This window comes from Doryrhamphus excisus, chromosome 4 (assembly GCF_030265055.1).
Source record: "Doryrhamphus excisus isolate RoL2022-K1 chromosome 4, RoL_Dexc_1.0, whole genome shotgun sequence".
Taxonomy (NCBI): domain Eukaryota; kingdom Metazoa; phylum Chordata; class Actinopteri; order Syngnathiformes; family Syngnathidae; genus Doryrhamphus; species Doryrhamphus excisus.
Genome location: NC_080469.1, coordinates 22,518,328 through 22,542,247, shown reverse-complemented (window position 1 = coordinate 22,542,247; position 23,920 = coordinate 22,518,328). Strand labels below are relative to the sequence as shown.

Below are 23,920 nucleotides of genomic sequence, written 5' to 3'. Positions count from 1 at the left end.
GGGTCTTGAGACACATGCTAACTCGCAAACTAGAGAGCTAGCGACCTAAACGGTCGCCTTCAAGTTATTTCCTTTAAACTTAAATAGCCAAAAACTTACCACTTCCACACGGATAGGGAGGATAACTATTAACAGTTATTTAACCTTTAACATGAACATTAATCGAACGTAATAATTTTTTCTGGGTACATGATACCATACAGCATCCATATCAAACTTGCGTGGGCCGCACTAACATTAAACTTTCATATCAAGGCGGGGGGCCTCAAACTAGTGTCCTGCGGGCCACATTTGGCCCGCGGGCCGCGTGTTTGAGACCCCTGCCGTATGGTATCATGTACCCATAAAAAATTATTACATTTGATTAATGTTCATGTTAAAGGTTAAATAACTGTTAATAGTTATCCTCCCTATCCGTGTGGAAGTGGTAAGTTTTTGGCTTTTTAAGTTTAAAGGAAATAACTTGAAGGCTACCGTTTAGGTCGCTAGCTCTCTAGTTTGCGAGTTAGCATGTGTCTCAAGACCCTGCAGTTGCGCAATATGTTGTAAATAAAAAGAGTATAAATGTGACTATAGTCGTGTTTTGTCATGTCTACAGGGCTCTAATAATGCTTTGTTCATTTTAATTTGAAAAAAATAATTTGTCTAACCACCAACTATATGTGGTTTCTTAATTTTTAATTATTTGCCGTTTTATTATTATTATTATTATTATTATTATATTTATTTATTTATTACTGATTGATTGATTTTCTTTATTCTTGATTTGTTTATTTATTTTTCATCTTATTTTGTGTAGAAAAATAAAAAGTATAAATAAATAAATAATAAAAAGATATTTGAGAACAGTGGAATGTTTTATCAGCGCTTTTCTTGTTTGAGACCCCTGATTTAAAGCAACAGTACGAAACAATTGCTATTCTTGCTCAAGGGCTCAAGGGCAAGTAGCTTAAACTCACCCAGGGTTGCGTTGGAGTTGAGCTTAAATTCGTTTTTGCAGAGACGGAGCAAGAAACTGGACTTTCCCACGGCGGCGTCTCCAGCCAGGACGATCCTGTACGTTTTCTCGGAGGCCATGTAGGCAAGGTCGCTCTTGTCCTCACTCTGGAGACGACAACACAATTTTTGGAACGTCCATTCTCTCATTTTTGTGTTGCTTCTGTCTCACCTTCACGCTGATGGCACTGATGGCTTTCCGGGTGGGTGAGGCCACAGGTGGGGATGGGGCCACAGGTGTGGGCGGGGCTACAGGTGTGTGTGGGGCCATGGGTGTGGAGAGGGCCACGGGTGCGGGGACGGCTTCAGATGGCTTCCAGTCCAAAACGGAGCTGCTGTCTGAGCCGAATGCTGACTCGCCATCCTGCGGTTCTGGCGGCTGGATGCAAATGATTGCACAATCACTCATCTTATTTCTATGTTTCACCACCAGAGGGCAGCAATTATTCTTTTTGGTTTTGCTTGTAAATCAGCTTTAATTAAACAGTAGAGCCATTATCCTCACGAGGGTCACGGGGGGGGGGGGGGTTGCTGGAGCCTATCCCATCTCTATTCGGGCAAGAGGCGGGGTACACCCTGGACTGGTGGCCAGCCAATCACAGGACACATATAGACAAACAACCATTCACACTCACATTCATACCTATGGACAATTTGGAGTCGCTAATTAACCTAGCATGTTTTGGAAACCGGAGTACCCGGAGAAAACCCACGCATGCACGGGGAGAACATGCAAACTCCACACAGAGATGGCCGAGAGTGGAATTGAACCCTGGTCTCCTAGCTGTGACGTCTGCGCGCTAACCACTCGCCCACCGTGCATAATTTTATCCTATTAAGCAGTCTAATTAAAGTGATATAATATACAGTAAGGAGTAGAATAATAATAATAATAATCATCAACATAGCTAGCTTCTCCCCATAGCTGGTGGGGACACAGTTGGTGGGGATGTCGTCCTTAGCTGTGAGGTCTGCACGCTAACCACTCGACCACCGTGCATAATTTTATCCTATTAAGTGGTCTAATTAAACCTCAGTGATATAATATACAGTAAGGAGTAGAATAATAATAATAATCATCACCAGAGGTAGCTTCTCCCCATAGCTGGTGGGGACACAGTTGGCTGCTCCTTGTCTGAGGTCACATTTGTTACCAACGAACATGATGGGGATGTCGTCCTTAGCTGTGAGGTCTGCATGCTAACCACTCGACCACCGTGCATAATTTTATCCTATTAAGTAGTCTAATTAAAGTGATATAATGTACAGTAAGGAGTAGAATAATGCTCCTTGTCTGAGGTCATATTTGTTACCAACGAGCATGATGGGGATGTCGTCCTTAGCGGTGAGGTCTGCACGCTAACCACTTGTCCGCCATATAATTTTATCCTATTAAGTGGTCTAAATAAACCTCAGTGATATAATATACAGTAAGGAGTAGAATAATAATAATCATCATCACCATAGCTAGCTTCTCCCCATAGCCGGTGGGGACACAGTTGGTGGGGATGTCGTCCTTAGCTGTGAGGTCTGCACGCTAACCACTCGTCCACCGTGCATAATTTTATCCTATTAAGTAGTCTAATTAAAGTGATATAATATACAGTAAGGAGTAGAATAATAATAATAATCATCACCATAGCTAGCTTCTCCTCATAGCTGGTGGGGACACAGTTGGCTGCTCCTTGTCTGAGGTCACATTTGTTATCAACAAGCATGATGGGGATGTCGTCCTTAGCTGTGAGGTCTGCATGCTAACCACTTGTCCACCGTGCATAATTTTATCCTATTAAGTGGTCTAAATAAACCTCAGTGATATAATATACAGTAAGGAGTAGAATAATAATAATCATCATCACCATAGCTAGCTTCCCCCCATAGCTGGTGGGGACACAGTTGGCTGAGGTCACATTTGTTACCAACAAGCATGATGGGGATGTCGTCCTTAGCTGCGAGGTCTGCACGCTAACCACTCGACCACCGTGCAGCCCACAGTAGAGCCAAGAAATGTGAAATATATTCTAAAAGAACTGAACTATCTTACCTCAGCGTCAGACGTTTCTTCAACCAGACTGTCAGTGATGCGCTCCTCTTGTTTCTCCTTCACCCTCTCCTCCACCTCCACTTTCTTCTCCTCCTCCTCCTCTTCTTCCTCCTCTTCCAGGCACTTGACTTCCTGCTCAGAGTCGTAACCTCCGTGCGAGCCTCGCAGCGTGGACAGCCCGCTGTCCATGTAGATCTCGGGCAGACTGTCCTCCTCGCACTCGCTGCTGTTTCGCCTCTGCAGTCCCGGGTCGCACAGCGCTAACGCCAGGGAGTCGCCGCTAGGCCGGCGGAAGAACATAGCGTAGTCATCCGGGCGCTGGCAGAACCTGAAAGAGGTCACAGAAGTAGATAAAACCACAATGACACTCTGATCATGTAGCTGGAGGGCTCTTTTCCCCAACCACACGTTCATCAGGTTGGACGAGTTGACTTGAGCAAACATTAAGACTTTTGCTGGGAAAGCACTTCAAGAATAAAAAGTCAACACCCAGTCAGACCTCCACCAAGGCTTACTAGCACAACAAAGTAGAAATGCATGGCCGACGTGTATCCCACCAGACCAAAAAAACAACAATTCAGCCCTTCTTCTTTTTCTTTCGGCTTTTTCCTACTACATAGTAACTAATCTTCACTCGCTAAATGTACTGCAAAAAAGGTCAGTAAGGATAATTCATAATGCCGCCTACAGAGAACATACTTAGTTCTTATTTCTAAAATCACAAATACTTAAACTTGCTGATATAGTTCATCTTCAAACAGCTAAAATAATGTATAAGGCTAAAAATAACCAATTAGCTAAAAATGTCATCTGATACTTCTCTACAAGAGAGGAGAAATATGATCTCAGGGAAGAAGTACATTTGAAACACTTCTATGCTAGGACTACGTTAAAAAGTATGTGGAATCAAACTATGGAATATATTACTATATTGACGGTTACTATGGTACCCATTATGTCATTGTATGGTCATATCACCTCGTACTTCGGACAAAAAAACCAAAACAAAAAAAAAAAAACTTAAACTATATTAGGAAAGCAGGTAGTGAACAAATGTAACAGTTACTGACTATAAAAGTACCAGATGGAGGGGTAGGATTGAATAAGCTTTGCTTCTTCCTACTCCTTTTGGACATGTGGAACTGGGAACTGATTATGTGATGCATTCAATTGCAATCTGATGCATGTTCAAATGAAATAAAACCATTACCATTACCATTCCTGGGGTCGCTTGTTGTGCTTTTTCATTGGCAAAAGCTGGTACTAGTGGGTACTAGCGGGTACTAGCAGGTACTAGGAAGCATCAACTCAGGTTCCAAGTGTGACAAGTTGACACCATGTGGGTTACAGTCAGTGATGTGCAATGAGGTTCATTTCAGGTGAGACAGAAAAAATGACAGAAAACGACATTGAATCCACATTTTTGCTAAGATTTTGCTAAGATTTTGGCTTTTAAAGGCTACGGTCTTAAACTTTTGATTAGCTGATAACAACCTATTTCACTTAGATGCTTCGTTTTAATATTCTTTCCTTATTTCAACCTTCATTTAGGCTGAGGATAGTACTTGACTTTTTTCATCTATAACCCTCAGGATCTGTGAAGAAGTTATTGCATCCAACCATCAAGGGATCATGACAGTGTGAATCCCCGACAGAAAATGACACTGAAAATGACAGAAACTGACATTGAATCCACATTTTTGCTAAGATTTTGCAAAGATTTTTGCAAAGATCTTGCAAAGATTTTGCAAAGATTTTGCAAAGATTTTGTCTTTTAAAGGTTGAGGTTGTGGCTTTTAAACTTTTGATCAGCTGATAACAGCTGATTTCACTTAGATGCTTCGTTGTCATATTCGTTCCTTCTTTCAACCTTCATTTAGGCTGAGGATGGTCCCGTGTCTTAACGGATTGTCAGTGGGATTTTTTGGAGTCTAGTACTTGACTTTTTTCATCTATAACCCTCAGGATCTGTGAAGAAGTTATTGCGTCCAACCATCAAGAGATCATGACAGTGTGAATATCCAACAGAAAATGACACTGAAAATGACATTGAATCCACATTTTTGCTAAGATTTTGTTAAGATTTTGGCTTTTAAAGGTTTGCGGCCTTAAACTTCTGATGCTTCATTGTCATATTCTTTCCTTCTTTCAACCTTCATTTAGGCTGAGGATGGTCCCGTGTCTTAACACATTATTCAGTGGGATTTTTTGGAGTCTAGTACTTGACTAATTTATCTATTTTATCTGTGAAGAAGTTATTGTGTCCAACCATCAAGAGATCATGATAGTGTGAACACCCGACAGAAAATTACACTGAAAATGACAGAAACTGACATTGAACCCACATTTTTGCTAAGATTTTGCTAAGATTTTGCTAAGATTTTGCTAAGATTTTGGCTTTTAAAGGTTGAGGTTGTGGCTTTTAAACTTTTGATCAGCTGATAACAGCCTATTTCAGATTTTGCTAAGATTTTGCTAAGATTTTGCTAAGATTTTGGCTTTTAAAGGTTGCGGTCTTAAACTTTTGATGCTTCATTGTCATATTATTTCCTTCTTTCAACCTTCATTTAGGCTGAGGATGGTCCCGTGTCTTAACGGATTGTCAATGGGATTTTTTGGAGCCCAGTACTTGACTTTCATCATCTATAACCCTAAGGATCTGTGAAGAAGTTATTGCATCCAACCATCAAGAGATCATGTGAATGATCATGTGAATATCCAACAAAAAATGACAGAAAATGACATTGAATCCACATTTTTGCTAAGATTTTGCTCAGATTTTTGCTAAGATTTTGCTCAGATTTTGGCTTTTAAAGGTTGAGGTTTTGGCTTTTAAACTTTTGATCAGTTGATAACAGCCTATTTCACTTAGATGCTTCGTTGTAATATTCTTTCCTTATTTCTTTCCTTCTTTAGCTTCTTTTTGAAGCTCTACTTAGAACCTCCTTAAGATCCAACAGTTCAAAATGCAAATTCTTGCAATTTTTCAAGTGGGCGTGTACATTGAATCTTACCTGTCCATAGCGAACGGTGATGTGTAACAGATGCTTTTACTTCTGCTTCTGTCCTTTGCGTTATTCAATGAACCGCTGGTATTGGACTGTAACACACAAATTCCTAAAATGTCATACTGGATTAGCAAACAAAGCCAAGCACACTGCTGAGTTTCATTTCCAGTCGTCATCTGGTAAACCCGATACAGGATTCGGAGGCGCCATTGATACTCTCTGCCATGCATCACTGGTAACAAAGTCATCGTATGCAGTCGTTACCTTAGTGGTACGCTCCAGTGCAGCTCTCAGGCCGTCGTTGCTGTCGTTGAGTTTCCTGTTGGCTGTCCTTTCCGCACACAAAAACGTGACATTATTTTTGGTGTCTTATCTCTCTAATGAATTCGTGTATTCGTGTGTGTGACTTACTGCAGCAGCTCAATCTGACTCTCGAGGATGTCTCGCTCGTCTGAGAACTGCTTCATGAGCTCCACGTCTCTGCAAGTACGAATACAATTAAAAAAACACTACATCCTGCATAAGTTAAAATGCAAAATGGTGGAAAAGTTGTTTTAAAGGTTGCTTTTGCAGCCTATTTCTATGCGGGTCATTCGTATACAGCACTCTGAGCAATACAGTATCACAGGAATTTTGCCCATCATTCAAAATCACACATATTTTCTTCTCTTTTCTGTGCATTATGACATGAGAAAATGAGTTAATTTGAGCTAGCTTACAATGGACGTCATTGGGATACATCTATTTCAACTGTCCGCCGAGGAAAGAAGTTTGGGTTGTGTTTTAATTCATTTAATTCCCAAATATTTGGAAAAATGTTCCGACAAAAGAATATTTTGCTAAGAATGGATATAATTTTACCCAAAATGTGGCTCGTAAAAATATTTTATATGTGCTAACCACCAAATGGCTAAGGTCATATAGTTTAAATTAGACCCAAATATTTGGAAAAATGTGTCAGACAAAAGAATATTATAAAAACAACAATACAAATTAGCTTCTAACTAGCTAGCTAGTTAGGTTTGTAGTTCAACCTCAATTTTCCGGGAAATGTGTCTTATGAAATCTTTTCATAAAAAATGCAAATGTTTCGTCATGACGTGGCTAATGTTAGCTGGCTATGATTTTACCCAAAATGTGGCTCGTAAAAATATTTTATATGTGCTAGCCACCAAATATTTTATATGTGCTAGCCACCAAATGGCTAAGGTCATATAGTTTAAATTAGACCCAAATATTTGAAAAAATGTGTCAGACAAAAGAATATTATAAAAACAACAATACAAATTAGCTTCTAACTAGCTAGCTAGCTAGGTTTGTAGTTCAACCTCAATTTTCAGGGAAATGTGTCTTATGAAATCTTTTCATAGAAAATGCAAATGTTTCGTCATGGCTAATGTTAGCTGGCTATAATTTTACCCAAAATGTGCCTCGTAAAAATATTTTATATGTGCTAGCCACCAAATGGCTAAGGTCCTATAGTTTAAATTAGACCCAAATATTTGGAAAAATGTGTCCGACAAAAGAATATTTTAAAAACAACAATACAAATTAGCTTCTAACTAGCTAGCTAGCTAGTTTTTTTTGTCTTGTGAAATCTTTTTATGAAAAATGCAAATGTTTCGTCGTGACGTGGCTAATGTTAGCTGGCTATAATTTTACCCAAAATGTGCCTCGTAAAAATATTTTATATGCGCTAGCCACCAAATGGCTAAGGTCATATAGTTTAAATTAGACCCAAATATTTTGAAAAATGTGTCAAATAAAATAATATTTTAAAAACAACAATACAAATTAGCTTCTAACTAGCTAGCTAGCTAGCTAGGTTTGTAGTTCAACCTCAATTTTCCGGGAAATGTGTCTTATGAAATCTTTTCATAAAAAATGCAAATGTTTTGTCGAGGCTAATGTTTGCTGGCTATAATTTTACCCACAATGTGGCTCGTAAAAATATTTTATATGTGCTAGCCACTAAATATTTTATATGTGCTAGCCACCAAATGGCTAAGGTCATATAGTTTAAATTAGACCCAAATATTTGGAAAAATGTGTCCAACAAAAGGATATTATAACAACAACAATACAAATTAGCTTCTAACTAGCTAGCTAGCTAGGTTTGTAGTTTAACCTCAATTTTCCGAGAAATGTGTCTTATGAAATCTTTTCATAAAAAATGCATATGTTTCGTCATGGCTAATGTTAGCTGGCTATAATTTTACCCAAAATGTGCCTCGTAAAAATATTTTATATGTGCTAGCCACCAAATGGCTAAGGTCATATAGTTTAAATTAGACCCAAATATTTGGAAAAATGTGTCCGACAAAAGAATATTTTAAAAACAACAATACAAATTAGCTTCTAACTAGCTAGCTAGCTAGTTTTTTTTTGTCTTGTGAAATCTTTTCATAATAAATGCATATGTTTCGTCATGGCTAATGTTAGCTGGCTATAATTTTACCCAAAATGTGCCTCGTAAAAATATTTTATATGTGCTAGCCACCAAATGGCTAAGGTCATATAGTTTAAATTAGACCCAAATATTTGGAAAAATGTGTCAGACAAAAGAATATTATAAAAACAACAATACAAATTAGCTTCTAACTAGCTAGCTAGCTAGGTTTGTAGTTCAACCTCACTTTTCCGGGAAATGTGTCTCATGAAATCTTTTCATAAAAAATGCAAATGTTTTGTCATGGCTAATGTTAGCTTGCTATAATTTTACCCAAAATATGCCTCGTAAAAATATTTTATATGTGCTAGCCACCAAATGGCTAAGGTCATATAGTTTAAATTAGACCCAAATATTTGGAAAAATGTGTTCGACAAAAGAATATTTTAAAAACAACAATACAAATTAGCTTCTAACTAGCTAGCTAGCTATTTTTTTTTTGTCTTGTGAAATCTTTTCATAAAAAATGCATATGTTTCGTCGTGGCTAATGTTAGCTGGCTATAATTTTACCCAAAATGTGCCTCGTAAAAATATTTTATATGTGCTAGCCACCAAATGGCTAAGGTCATATAGTTTAAATTAGACCCAAATATTTGGAAAAATGTGTCAGACAAAAGAATATTTTAAAAACAACAATACAAATTAGCTTCTAACTAGCTAGCTAGCTAGTTTTTTTTTTGTCTTGTGAAATCTTTTCATAAAAAATGCATATGTTTCGTCATGGCTAATGTTAGCTGGCTATAATTTTACCCAAAATGTGCCTCGTAAAAATATTTTATATGTGCTAGCCACCAAATGGCTAAGGTCATATAGTTTAAATTAGACCCAAATATTTGGAAAAATGTGTCAGACAAAAGAATATTTTAAAAACAATAATACAAATTAGCTTCTAACTAGCTAGCTAGCTAGTTTTTTTTTGTCTTGTGAAATCTTTTCATAAAAAATGCATATGTTTCGTCATGGCTAATGTTAGCTGGCTATAATTTTACCCAAAATGTGCCTCGTAAAAATATTTTATACAGGCAAAAATCTGAGCTAGCTGCTAGCTAGCTGCGAGCTGATCTGATCAGTGGCTAGCCAAGGTCCTGTGCTATGAAAGGTATTGATGTGGTTAACTGTTCTCCTAATCTACTTTGTATGGTTTTGATTGTTTTGACACAATTTAACACTTTGTAACGGCTGCTGTCATTAGTTTGTGTACATAACGAAGTAGCCGATGAGTCACATGATGCCGTGATAGGCTGTGATATTATTCAGGTCACTCACATAGCAGCTGGAAGAGAGTGTGTACATTTGATGTCATTTATGAGATAGAATAACATGACTCCACTCTGTGGAGTGTTGTCATGTTGCTAGGCAACCCTTGTGAGGACACAGACTGTGTGTCTGTCCTCGCTCCAGGATATCCTGTTTCACCTGTGACAAAAAGAGAACCCCCTCTGACCCCGGGAGCTCATAGTCACAAGGGGGCGTGTTCTGATCTCCATTTGGGACCCTCAATATGTGAGTTTGGGTAAACCTCCACCAAGTGATATTATTCCACTCCACTACTTCATGTTTACTGCTTTCCTTTAAAAAGTAAATAACACTGCAACTAATGAAAGTATAAGGAAAAACATAACATTCCTAAGTCACCTTTCCGAGTTGATGCTTTGGTCGGTTAACTCGTTCTTGAGCGAGTCCATGTCGCTCTGGAGACACGCCACTTTGGTCTGAGATTTGAGCAGCTCCTGTTTTAACCGCTGGTTCTCCTACACAAGACGCAAAGATGGCCGACTGAAAAACACAATGCAGTCAACGGAGAGAAGTTTCGAGTCTTACCAGTGTGAGTTCGTTGATCTTCTTCTTCAGGGCCGGACTCTCGTCCTTCACTGTGATGTCTTTGTACTTCTCCTCGATCTGGTGAGGACACATTTTCTTTTTATAAAATAAGGCATCATACTTCCCCCCCATATTGTGATTGACACCATACTGTAAAATATTCATACTACATTGACTTAAAGAATGCTGACAATGCTAACATGCTAATGTCAGCATGCTAGCACGCTAATAATAAGTGCCTACCTCTGAAAGTGCTAATAATGTTATTTATTGTCTGTTAGAATGCTAAAGTTAGCATGCTAACACCAAGTATGATAGCAAAGTCTGCTTAAGTTCATATTCATACAATTTGCAAACAATGCTAGTATGTTCATGTTAGCATGCTATCATGCTAATAATAAGTGCCTACCTCTGAAAGTGCTAATAATGTTAATTACTGTATGTTAGCATGCCAACATTCTAATGTTAGCATGCTAACACCAAGTAGGATAGCAAAGTGTGCTTAAGTTCATATTCATAAAATTTGCAAACAATGCTAGTATGTTCATGTTAGCATGCTAGAAATGCTAACATGCTAATTTTAGCATGCTATCAGGCTAATAATAAGTGCCTACCTCTGAAAATGCTAATAATGTTAATTACTGTATGTTAGAATGCCAACATGCTAATGTTAGCATGCTAACACCAAGTATGATAGCAAAGTCTGCTTCAGTTCATATTCATAAAATTTGCAAACAATGCTAGTATGTTCATGTTAGCATGCTAGAAATGCTAACATGCTAATGTTAACATGCTATCACGCTAATAATAAGTGCCCACCTCTGAAAGTGCTAATAATGTTAATTATTGTATGTTAGCATGCCAACATTATAATGTTAGCATGCTAACACCAAATATGATAGCAAAGTCTGCTTAAGTTCATATTCATAAAATATGCAAACAATGTTCATGTTAGCATGCTAGAAATGCTAACATGCTAATGTTAGTATGCTAACAAAATATGCTAACAAAAATTCCCCCCATCTTTTGGCTTTTCCTGTTAGGGTTGCCATAGTAAGTCCAATTCATAATCTTCTTCATGCAACTATATTTACAATTATTAATGTAATTATTTACTGCTCATTTAGTACGATTTTATTGTAAAATGATTACTTTTTTCTTGTAATATTACATCATTATGTAAAGCTACAACTTTTGACTTGCTAAAGTACAACAATTATGACTTTCTTACAACATATTTATGTTTATTTATGTTTATTTATGTTTATGTTTATTTATGTTTATTTATGTTTATTTATTTATTTTGATGAATTTTTGTCCTGTGAAATTACAACTTTATTCTTGTTGTATGACATATTTAGCCTCCAAAAATGATCATCTCATCAAATATTTCCACTTTCTTCTGAGCCAATCTTAATAAACAAACAAAGAATTACTGTTGTTCAAATACATAAAAAAAGAACCCAAAGCGTTGTTACCATTTGCATCCTCTGGATCTTACACTGGAGCTCACACACTTCTGTTTCATAACTTCTTCTCACATCGCTGAGCTCTGCCTCCGCTCGGCTCCTCTCCTAGAAGAGGACACACACAAAAAAAACCACATTCTAACAATCTACCTCGGGTTGTTGATAAGCCTATCCAAAAATAAACGTTAGTCTGCGTCCATTTTACAGTGTGAGCAAGCACAGGTGAGTGGCCACCTATTTGGCCTGCGACAAAGTAAACAACAGCTACTGAGGTCATGTGGTACTCTTACATAAGTTTGTGATAAGACATGTCGTACCTGGAAAGTTGGCAAATAAAGCTCACTGTGAAACTTTTAACATGCTAATGCTGCTGCATACTTTCGTTTTAAATGATTTCCATGAAATATTTGGCTGTGATATTTACTTTTATATTTATTTATACTGTACTTACAGCCTTGATATATTGTTTATTCTTACCAGTTTACCAAAAGCTGATTTATTAGTATTATTAGTATTTAGCTAGATAGGTTGTTTTCTAATTTTTGTAACTGAAAGAAAGTTTTGTTTCAGAAATTCATATTATTTTCCTAAAAAAATGCTTTGTAAGAAACATTTTTGTCATAAAACTAAAATTTTTCCCCCTCAAATTTAAAACATTTTCTCATAATATTATGACAGCACTCCTAAAAGTATGATTTTTTTTTATTTTAATATGTAAGACTCAAGATTTTCTCCTTTTTTTTCTCATGAAATGAATAATTTTTTTCAATAAATGAATGACTTTTTAAATAAAAATATAAATAAAAAATAAAAAACAATAATAAAATAATAAATTAAATTACATTAAAAATATAAAAAAATAATAAATAATAACTGGAAAATGATTGTCTGTGTGATTTTTTCTTCCATAAAATTTCCATATAATCACATTTTTGTCATAAAATATTTTTTTCTCTTAGAATTAAAATATTTTCGAATAAATGTGTGATTACTTTTTAATTTTTTTTTTACTTTTTAACATTTTCATGTAAAAAAAAATCTGATTTTTTTTCAACAAAATTTGCTTTCTGATATAAAACAGTATTTCCTCCCCCAAAATGTAAATCTTTTCTCATAATGATATGACAACACTCCTAAAAATATGATTTGTTTTCTCTTTCTTGTAGGGCTTTTAAAGATTTTTTTCATAATTCTGTATGAAAATGAGAAATGAGAAAATATGTTTAGTAATCAGTTGACCCTTTCTCATGAAATGAATTTTTTTTTCAGTAAATGAATGACTTTTTAAATCATAATAACAGGAAAAATAATGATTTTTTTCCCATAGAATTTCCATAAAATCACATTTTTGTCATAAAATTTTTTTCTCTTAAAATTAAAATATTTTTGAATAAATGTGTGATTGTTTTCTTGTAATAGTACACCTTTATTACTTTTTAAATTTTTGTGACTTTTTAACATTTTCATGTAAAAAAAAATCTGATATTTTTTTCCAACAAAATTTGCTTTCTGACAAACTTTTCTGTCATAAAACAGTATTCCCTCCCCCAAAATGTAAATCTTTTCTCATAATGATATGACAACACTCCTAAAAATATGATTTGTTTCCTCTTTCTTGCAGGGCTTTTAAAGATGTTTTCATAATTCTGTATGAAAATGAGATATGAGAAAATATGTTTAGTAATCAGCTGACCCTTTCTCATGAAATGAAGCATTTTTTTCAATAAATGAATGACTTTTTAAATCATAATAACTGGAAAAATAATGATTTTTTTCCCATGAACTTTCCATAAAATCACATTTTTGTCATAAAATATTTTTTTCTCTTAAAATTGAAATATTTTTGATTAAATGTGTGATTGTTTTCTTGTAATAGTACACCTTTATTACTTTTTAAATTTTTGTGACTTTTTAACATTTTCATGTAAAAAAAAATCAGATTTTTTTTTCAACAAAATTTGCTTTCTAACAAACTTTTCTGTCATAAAACAGTATCCCCCCCAAATGTAAATCTTTTCTCATAATTCTGTATGAAAATGAGAAATGAGAAAATATGTTTAGTAATCAGCTGACCCTTTCTCATGAAATGAAGCATTTTTTACAATAAATGAATGACTTTTTAAATCATAATAACTGGAAAAATAATGACTTTTTTCCATAAAATTTCCATAAAATCACATTTTTTTTCTTAAAATTAAAATATTTTCGAATAAATGTGTGATTGTTTTCTTGTTATAGTACACCTTTATTACTTTTTTAATTTTTGTAACTTTTCAACATTTTCATGTAAAAAAAAATCTGATTTTTGAAGCTGAAAATTTGCTTTCTAACAAACTTTTCTGTCATAAAACAGTATTTCCTCCCACAAAATGTAAATGTTTTCTCATAATGATATGACAACACTCCTAAAAATATGATTTGTTTTCTCTTTCTTGCGGGCTTTAAAAGATTTATTATCATAATTCTGTATGAAAATGAAAAATGAGAGTTGTTTTTGTTTGACACAAGAGCTGAAGTAACTGCTTATTGGCTCATACAAAGCATATAATGTTGCATGAACATATTGAACATAAACATATTGATACACAAATTCCTACCTGCTCTCGTGTCTTCCTTTCAGCTGCATGAATGCGTTGGTCCATTTCCTCCTCCATCTCACTGAGCTGCATGGATGCTTGGTCCTGAGCACTGGAACACAACATAATAATAATAATAACGGATGGACTGTCCCACATGAGAACATGTGTGTGTCCCTCACCGCCTGATGGCTAACGCTAGGTTCTCCATCTCGGAGTTTTGCTGCTTGATCTCCTTGGTGAAGCTGATGAGGACTTTCTCCAGCTGTGGTATGAGCCTGGGTTCGTTTACGCTGATGTTGTGGTACAACGTCTCCGCTTGTTCTTGCCTGCAATGTGAAAAATAATGGAAGTGTTTTGGAATACGGTATACGAATATTAGCTATACAACCCAACAAAAAACTGTAATACAATCAAATTCGACAAATAATTAATTTGTGTTAACTGATTAGCATTTGGTGGCACGGCGGTCTAGAAGTTAGCGCGCAGACCTCACAGCGAGGAGACAAGGGTTCAATTCCACCCTCGGCCATCTCTGTGTGGAGTTTGCATGTTCTCCCTGTGCATACCTCAGTTAACATCCGCCCCGGTTAGCATGTTTTTTTTTTTGTTAACATCCAAAAAATTTTGCCAAAATTTTGCCTCGGTCTACCTTGCCTCTCGCTTGTCTACGGCGCGCAGGCCCCACAACTAGGAGACCCTGGTTCAATTCCACCCAGTAGTCAGTAAAATAACTGCATAGCGAAATAGGTAAGCTAAATACATTACATCAAATATGAACAATAATGTACAGCGTAAACAGTAATTTGTACAAATAATTAAAATAATTTAGAATAATTTGATGACAAAAATGGGATTTTATGGAAATTTTATGGAAAAAAGTCATTATTTTTCCAGTTATTATGATTTAAAAAGTCATTCATTTATTGAAAAAAATGCTTCATTTCATGAGAAAGGATCAGCTGATTACTAAACATATTTTCTCATTTCTCATTTTCATACAGAATTATGAGAAAACATTTACATTTTGGGGGAGGGAATACTGTTTTATGACAGAAAAGTTTGTTAGAAAGCAAATTTTGTTGGGAAAAAAAATCAGATTTTTTTTTAAATGAAAATGTTAAAAAGTTACAAAAATTTTAAAAAGTAATAAAGGTGTACTATTACAAGAAAACAATCACACATTTATTCAAAAATATTTTAATTTTAAGAGAAAAAATATTTTATGACAAAAATGGGATTTTATGGAAATTTTATGGGGAAAAAATCATTATTTTTCCAGTTATTATGATTTAAAAAGTCATTCATTTATTGAAAAAAATCAGATTTTCTTTTTACATTAAAATGTTAAAAAGTTACAAATATATTTTAAAAAAGTAATAAAGGTGTACTATTACAAGAAAACAATCACACATTTATTCGAAAATATTTTAATTTTAAGAGAAAAAAATATTTTATGACAAAAATGTGATTCATTCATTTTCTACCGCTTTTTCCTCACGAGGGTCGCGGTGGTGCTGGAGCCTATCCCAGCTGTCTTCGGGCGAGAGGCGGGGTACACCCTGGACTGGTGGCCAGCCAATCACAGGGCACATATAGACAAACAACCATTCACACTCACATTCATACCTATGGACAATTTGGAGTCGCTAATTAACCTAGCATGTTTTTGGAATGTGGGAGGAAACCGGAGTACCCGGAGAAAACCCACACATGCACGGGGAGAACATGCAAACTCCACACAGAGATGGCCGAGGGTGGAATTGAACCCGGGTCTCCTAGTTGTGGGGCCTGCGCGCCGTAGACAAGCGAGAGGCAAGGTAGACCGAGGCAAAATTTTGGCAAAAATTTTTGTATGTTAACCAAAACAAACATGCTAACCAGGACGGATGTTAACTGAGGTATGCACGGGGAGAACATGCAAACTCCACACAGAGACGGCCGAGGGTGGAATCGAAACCTGGTGCTCCTAGCTGTGAGGTCTGCGCGCTAACCACTCGACCGCCGTGCCGCCTCTGCAATGGTCAATGCTGTTTAATGGATAGTTTAGCCAAACAAGCATTCATAGTTCTTGCTGAGTCTCCCTCCGGTCATTGTGTAGCGATGACAACGTGTCAGAGTGGTGACAAGTTGTGTGTTGACTGACAGGGCGGGCTGTGAGCTCCGGCACTGAGCACACAGACATGGCCGCCGTATGTCAACAGCTCGCGGACATACTCGGCCAGAGGTAGCGACAAAGCCACACATGTGGATCAGGGACAAAAAAAAACTCACGCAGACGGTTCTCAATTATTTATAGTCATGTCTATTTATTTATTTAGAGCAGGGGTCTCAAACACGCGGCCCGCGGGCCAAATGTGGCCTGCAGGACACTAGTTTGAGGCCCCCGCCTTGATATGAAAGTTTGAAATGAAAAAAAACACAAAATAAGATGAAAAAAAAAAAAATAAAAAAATCAATAAATCAATAAATCAATAAATAAATATAATAATAATAATAAAACGGCAAATAATTAAAAATTAAGAAACCACATATAGTTGGTGGGTAGACAAATTATTTTTTTCAGATTAAAATGAACAAAGCATTATTAGAGCCCTGTAGACATGACAAAACACGACTATAGTCACATTTATACTCTTTTTATTTACAACATATTGCGCAACTGCAGGGTCTTGAGACACATGCTAACTCGCAAACTAGACAGCTAGCGACCTAAACGGTAGCCTTCAAGTTATTTCCTTTAAACGTAAATAGCGAAAAACTTACCACTTCCACACGGATAGGGAGGATAACTATTAACAGTTGTTTAACCTTTAACATGAACATTAATCTAACGTAATAATTTTTTCTGGGTACATGATACCATACAGCAGGGGTCTCAAACACGCGGCCCGCGGGCCAAATGTGGCCCACAGGACACTAGTTTGAGGCCCCCGCTCTGTTAGCGCGGCCCGCACAAGTTTGATATGGATGATGTACCCAGAAAAAATTATTATGTTTGATTAATGTTCATGTTAAAGGTTAAATAACTGTTAATAGTTATCCTCCCTATCCGTGTGGAAGTGGTACGTTTTTGGCTATTTACGTTTAAAGGAAATAACTTGAAGGCTACCGTTTAGGTCGCTAGCTCTCTAGTTTGCAAGAGTCAAATTGCATGATGAGTACTATAAATTTGTACACGTTGGCAGGTCGGCACCAATAAGCATCCCTCTATATGAGTGGTTCTCAATTATTTATAGTCATGTCTATTTATTTATCTGTACTGTACGGCCTCAACTTGAAACCGAAACTAAAGAATGCAACATAATGGAGAGTATACTAGCGTATCCAAGAGTCAAATTGCATGAGTACTATAAATGTGTACACGTTGGCAGGTTGCCACCAACAAGCATCCCTCTATATAAAGAATGCAACAAAATGGAGAGCATACTAGCGTATCTAAGAGTCAAATTTCATGAGTACTATAAATTTGTACACGTTGGCAGGTTCGGCACCAAGATTGAAAGTACTCCCTGCCCCCAGGGGGGCCCCGCCCCCACCCCACCGCTCTAGACGGATGACTCCTTTGCACTTTAATTAGACAAACTATTCGCTCATCTACTTGAAAACAGACGTGTGCTTTGAGTTGGCGAACGTCAGCTGATTGCAGACGAGGCAACTTAGACAAGCGGGAAATAAGAGAGTGTATTTAGGGTTTGTGGATGTGACTTGACCGCTGTGACAATCAATGTCCTCTAAGGAACCGCGCGGAGCTGATGTCAGGCCACAAACACACTAAAGTTCATCATGTCTGAAAAATAAAAAAATTAAAAAATCCAATATCGCATTTTTTTTGCTCAGTAATGCAAGCCCCATAGACAGCTGCTAGCATGTTAGCCGTTAGCATGTTAGCATCTTCGCTATATTGTTATTCCTTGTGATGTTTAGCTATTATTATGGGCTTGCTCAGTAATGCAAGCCCATAGACTGCTGCTAGCATGTTAGCCGTTAGCATGTTAGCATTTTTAATTTACTAATGTGTAAAGACGACTACATGGCATGATGTGGGGACACCGTGGGACTGCCTTAAGACATTTGGGACTTGAAGCTGTCCTGCTAGGTGCTAGCATGATGACAGTTAGCATGTTGGCATTTTAGCTAATTTACTCATGACTAAAGGCAAATGCACATGTATGATGTGGGGACACTATCGGACTGCCTGGACACTTTTGGGACTTGAGGCTGTCTTGTTAGGTGCTAGCATGATGATTGTTAGCATGTTAGCATTTTAGCTAATTTACTCATGACTAAAGGCAAATGATTTCCTTTTCCATTATTTCTTATGGGATCAGTTATTTGCTTTTCTAACTTTATAACTTTTATTTAGTACGAAAACTGGAGTGGAAGTTTAAAACGGTAAATAAAAATACAGTAAATAAAAGTTTTATGGTTGCCACAGTTTAACACCGGAACAGATTAATTCATTTTCCATTATTTCTTATGGGGGAATTTATATCTACTTTATGTTCATATTTTTTAAAAATGTGTTTACACTGAATACAATTAATACTTAGTGTACACTTAGACTGATAAAATTGACTTTATTTCAGTTTTACATGGATTTTACGATCATGTTGTTTGTGCCTGTTTCAGGTTAAAGTTAATTAAGTCAGGTGCATGATGTGTTTAGGAACGCCTCGGAGGAAAAAAAAAATACGATACACAGTGAATTTCTGGTGTTTTGATTAAATATTTTAAAACAAATTTTCAAATTTTGATAAGCAATGAAGATAAAAAACGAAGAATAAATTAATTTTCCTCACTTGGGGATGAATTTGCTCTGCTCTCCGAGCCTGGCCGCGAAATCCTCCCAAGCGGCGGTGCACGGCTCCCCGTCGTCCTGCGGCGTCTGCTGCTGCTCCTCGTCCTTCCGGTTGTGTCGGTCGTGGAAACCGCTAATGAACTCCGCCATGGTGATGGTGCCGTCCTTGTCCACGTCCAGCTGGTTGAAGATACGCTCGGCCTCGGATGGGCTGACCTGCAGCTCGGTGCAGATGGTGAAGAACTCGCTCCTCTCGATGCTGCCCGACTGGTCCGCGTCGTAGACGTGGAAGAGGGCGCGCAGACGCTGCCGCTCCTCGGCGCTCATCACCTTGGGACGCGGTAGGCTGCAGGGGGGGGAGGCGAGAAACACTTAACTCCCAAAATGCACCCTGGAAAAAAAAAGCCTTCAATCCCACTCAGATGTGGTTAAAATCCATAGCGATAATCCCATAGTTTGATTCTCAACCATCACCTGTGAGTGTTTAGGAGGTGTGTTCACCTTCCACTTCACTCACTTCTATTCCCTCCCTCATAAGGATTTCAATAAGTCAATACATTCAACCAATTAGCACAGCAGAAGAATAAAAACTTTATTATTTTATTACTATTAACAATGGTTGTGTAACTTAGTTTTACACAGGTATGACAGTTAAAAACTTTAAAGCAGTGGTCTCAAACACGCGGCCCGTGGGCCAAATGTGGTCCGCAGGACACTAGTTTGAGGCCCCCGCCTTGATATGAAAGTTTAATGTTAGTGCGGCCCGCGCAAGTTTGATATGGATGCTGTATGGCAGGGGTCTCAAACTCAAATTACTTGAGACTGCATGAGACTGGGCCGCATCAGGTTTTCCAAAAAAAAAAAAAAAAAACGCATTTATTAAAAATAGAAAAATATACAAACTTTGCTTTAGTTCCAATTTTCTACAATAAAAGCTCTGATAAAACATTCCACTGTTCTCAAATATCTTAATTTTTATTTTTCTACACAAAATAAGATGAAAAATAAATTAAAAAAATCAAGAATAAAGAAAATATGAATATATAAATATTATAATAATAATAATCAAACGGCAAATAATTAAAAATTAAGAAACCACATATAGTTGGTGGCTAGACAAATTATTTTTTTTTCAGATTAAAATGAACAAAGCATTATTAGAGCCCTGTAGACATGACAAAACACGACTATAGTCACATTTATACTCTTTTTATTTACAACATATTGCACAACTGCAGGGTCTTGAGACACATGCTAACTCGCAAACTAGAGAGCTAGCGACCTAAACGGTAGCCTTCAAGTTATTTCCTTTCAACTTAAAAACCCAAAAACTTACCACTTCCACACGGATAGGGAGGATAACTATTAACAGTTATTTAACCTTTAACATGAACATTAATCAAACTTAATTAATTTAACTTTAAATAATTTTCGAGAAAGCCAAATGTCACATAAGACCTCCCTTTGCATAGTTGTCTCTGGCGATGCCTGTCACGGCCGAATATTAAAATAATCAGATATTTCAAGAATAAAATTACTAATTTAATGTCATAAATTTACCAAAAAAATACAAATATTACAAAACTAAAGTTGTAAATTTACAAGAAAAAAATCTTATGTTACAGGCATTGTCACAGACAGCTATGAGCTGTGACCTTTGGTGTTGTGCATGTGGGAGGGCGAAAGGAAGGCGGAAATGAGATGGCTAGCCATGCTAGTCTAAATGCTAACTGCTCAACTCCTCTGTTTTGCTGCCACGTTATGAATAAAAGAATATTAGTGACACATGACACTAAATATTACGACTTTTTTCTCATAAATTTATGACTTTAGACCTGGAAATTGACAGCAAAAATCGTCATATATTTTGAGAGTAAAGTCGGAAATTTTCTGAGAATAAAGGTATAAATTTACAACGTAAAAATATGTACACTTACAAGGATAAAGTCTTTGAAATATGAGAATAAAGTAATACATTTCCAAGAACAAAAAGTTCACGTCAATCTAAAAGCTTAATATTACGTATCACACAAAATATTACGACTTTTTTCTCGTAAATTTGAGACTTATTTGCTTCACTTTAAGACAAAAATAATCAGGGATTTCGAAAGTAAAGTTGTAAAAAAAAGTCGTGAAAAAAAGTCTGAAAAAGTAATGACTTTATGAATAAAAAACGCATTTAAGAGAATAAAGTCGTAAATTTTCAAGAAAAAAAGTCGTAATTTTACGACTTTATTACTGCATGTAAATCTAAATGCTTAAAGTTCAACCTCTCTGTTTTGCTGCCACGTTACAAATAAAAGTTTGCCTGAAGCAAGAAGAACATTTGCTTTCCTCTGACACATATGACACTAAATATTATAATAAATATAATAAATTTACAAGAACAAAAAGTTAACGTCAATCTAAAAGCTAAATGTTACGTATCACACAAAATATTACGACTTTTTTCTCGTGAATTTGAGACTTATTTGCTTAACGTTAAGACAAAAATAAGCAGGGATTTCGAGAGTAAAGTTGTAAATATCTCCAAAAAAAAGTAATTACTTTACGAATAAAAAACGCATTTAATAGAATAAAGTCGTAAATTTACACGAAATCCGTCAAATAAATTTAACTATAAATTTTACAATAGATTTTACAATAGATTTTACAATAGATTTTACAATAGATTTTACAATAAATTTTACAAAAAAAATTACAAAAAAAATTACAATACATTTACAATAAATTTACAAAAAATTTTTACAAGAAATTTTACAAGCACTTTTACAAGAAATTTACAAATAAAAGTTTGCCTGATGCAAGAGGACAATTTTTTTCCTCCCTGAAAATTTGTGTAAATTTACGACAAAAATATTTTTTTGAGAGTAAAATCGTAAATTTAGGGGAAAAAAGTCGCACATTTGAGAGAATAAAGTTGGAAATTGGAAAGTAAAAAAAAATCGTACTTTTACGACTTCATTGTTACGTGTGAATCTAAATGCTAAAAGTAAAATTTTAAACAACAACAAACTTTAAATAAACAAAAGTTCCATTCCGTCCTGAAGAGCTATGCTCTATTTTTCTTCTGGAACAGATTATTTCTACGTAGATGAATTTGTTTTTATTATTACCAGTTTTTTAACATATTTTGACACTTGTATGACAGTGAAGATTACATCTCTATGACATGTAAATATTAGAAATAGACAATGAATTATTATTGTATTATTATTGTATTGTTAGAAGAACAAACCTAGACCTAAATCCCAGGCGTGAATAAAGTCAAGCTGTATGAAATATGCAAACTCCTACTTAAAATGTTAGAATTTATCTGTTTTATGATCATATTTTTCAATTGACCAATAATAATTAGTATTGGCTAACATCTGACCTGGTCTTGACCTGCTCCAAGGCACAAACGTCCCCTATTCCATCTTCCGGATCTTGGACCATGCTGCCGAAATCCGTCAAAGCCGAGCATCCGTCTTCTTGACTGCGTACTTTTTCACAATCCTCATCACTGCTCCGGAAAAGTGAACCCCGACGTCTTTGTCCGAGTGACCTTGCGGACGCCATTGCTTTTTTTCTGTTTTCTTTTCAAATGTAAAATGAAGACAATTCATGCATGTTGGAAAAGCAAATAAACCTGCAGGTTTCTGTTTTTATACCCCACCCATGAATGTTTTTTTTTTTTTTTTTTGCTCATCACATGTGAAGACTCCTGATTCTCTCAATTTAAAAGTCCATGAAGCCGGGAGAAACCAAACCCTGCAGGCCATCCAATGTTGAGAGAATCATGTCCCTTATATATTTTTTTACCATATCTTGCATTGATAAAGGCTTTAGCTAACCCTTACATATACTGGTAGGATATTTTAAGTATCGGTATCAATAATTATTGGCTTGATATCAGAATAAAATTACAATATCTGTTGATATTGGTATTGGATTTCTTTGTTTTTTCTGTTTTTTTTTGTAAATTTAAAGCTGAATGTTAAAGCTTTATTTATTTATTAAGTTTTTACAGTCATCATGACAGTCTTGAATGCAGTTATGAAAAGTATGAGAATTAATTCTGTCTTGTTTGGGCTTCCTTTATCCCCCTGCTTTCATTTCAATCCTGAATCTTAATAATAATAATAATAGTAAAAATAATAATAATATTATTAAAATAATATAATAATAATAATTATTATTATTATTATATAATTTTATTATTATTATATGATAATAATTATATAATAATAATAATTATCATTATAATAATGATAATAATAGGTTAATGAGTTAATTAGCGACTCCAAATAATAATAATGATAATTATTATTATTATTATACCCCGATAATAACAATAATAATAATAATTATTATTAGTAGTAGTAGTAGTAGTATTATTATATACTATATAATATAATAATATATATGATAATAATTATATAATAATAATAATAATTATCATTATAATAATAATAATAGGTTAATTAGTTAATTAGCGACTCCAAATAATAATAATAATAATGATAATTATTATTGTTATTATACTTCGATAACAATAATAATAATAATAATAACAATAATAACAATTATTATTATTATTATCTGACTTTGTGATACAGCATAACATACTATTCTAATCGAATAAAAATGTGTTTAGTAAGTGAATATTGCTGGTGTAATTCAGTTTTTCCAGGAAATAATCTTTAACTATGCGGCACGGTGGTCGAGTGGGTTCAATCCCACTCTCGGCCATCTCTGTGTGGCATTTGCAT

At 35.5% G+C, this 23,920-nt stretch overlaps 1 protein-coding gene across 1 annotated transcript in view; it reads right to left on the bottom strand.

Moving 5' to 3' along the window:
• rasef (RAS and EF-hand domain containing) overlaps positions 1-23,920 on the bottom strand; it is a 64,749-nt gene that overhangs the window by 29,085 nt on the left and 11,744 nt on the right. Inside the window, exons 3-15 of the mRNA XM_058070267.1 lie at positions 22,543-22,744; positions 19,168-19,512; positions 14,548-14,694; positions 14,387-14,477; positions 11,799-11,894; positions 10,321-10,398; positions 10,135-10,250; positions 6,460-6,528; positions 6,313-6,379; positions 6,055-6,140; positions 3,041-3,368; positions 1,169-1,375; positions 960-1,104 (exon numbers count right to left, since the gene is read on the bottom strand). Of these exons, the coding sequence (XP_057926250.1) occupies positions 960-1,104; positions 1,169-1,375; positions 3,041-3,368; positions 6,055-6,140; positions 6,313-6,379; positions 6,460-6,528; positions 10,135-10,250; positions 10,321-10,398; positions 11,799-11,894; positions 14,387-14,477; positions 14,548-14,694; positions 19,168-19,512; positions 22,543-22,727 (1,960 nt within the window). The 5' untranslated portion in view covers positions 22,728-22,744. The remainder of the gene's footprint in view (positions 1-959; positions 1,105-1,168; positions 1,376-3,040; positions 3,369-6,054; positions 6,141-6,312; positions 6,380-6,459; positions 6,529-10,134; positions 10,251-10,320; positions 10,399-11,798; positions 11,895-14,386; positions 14,478-14,547; positions 14,695-19,167; positions 19,513-22,542; positions 22,745-23,920) is intronic.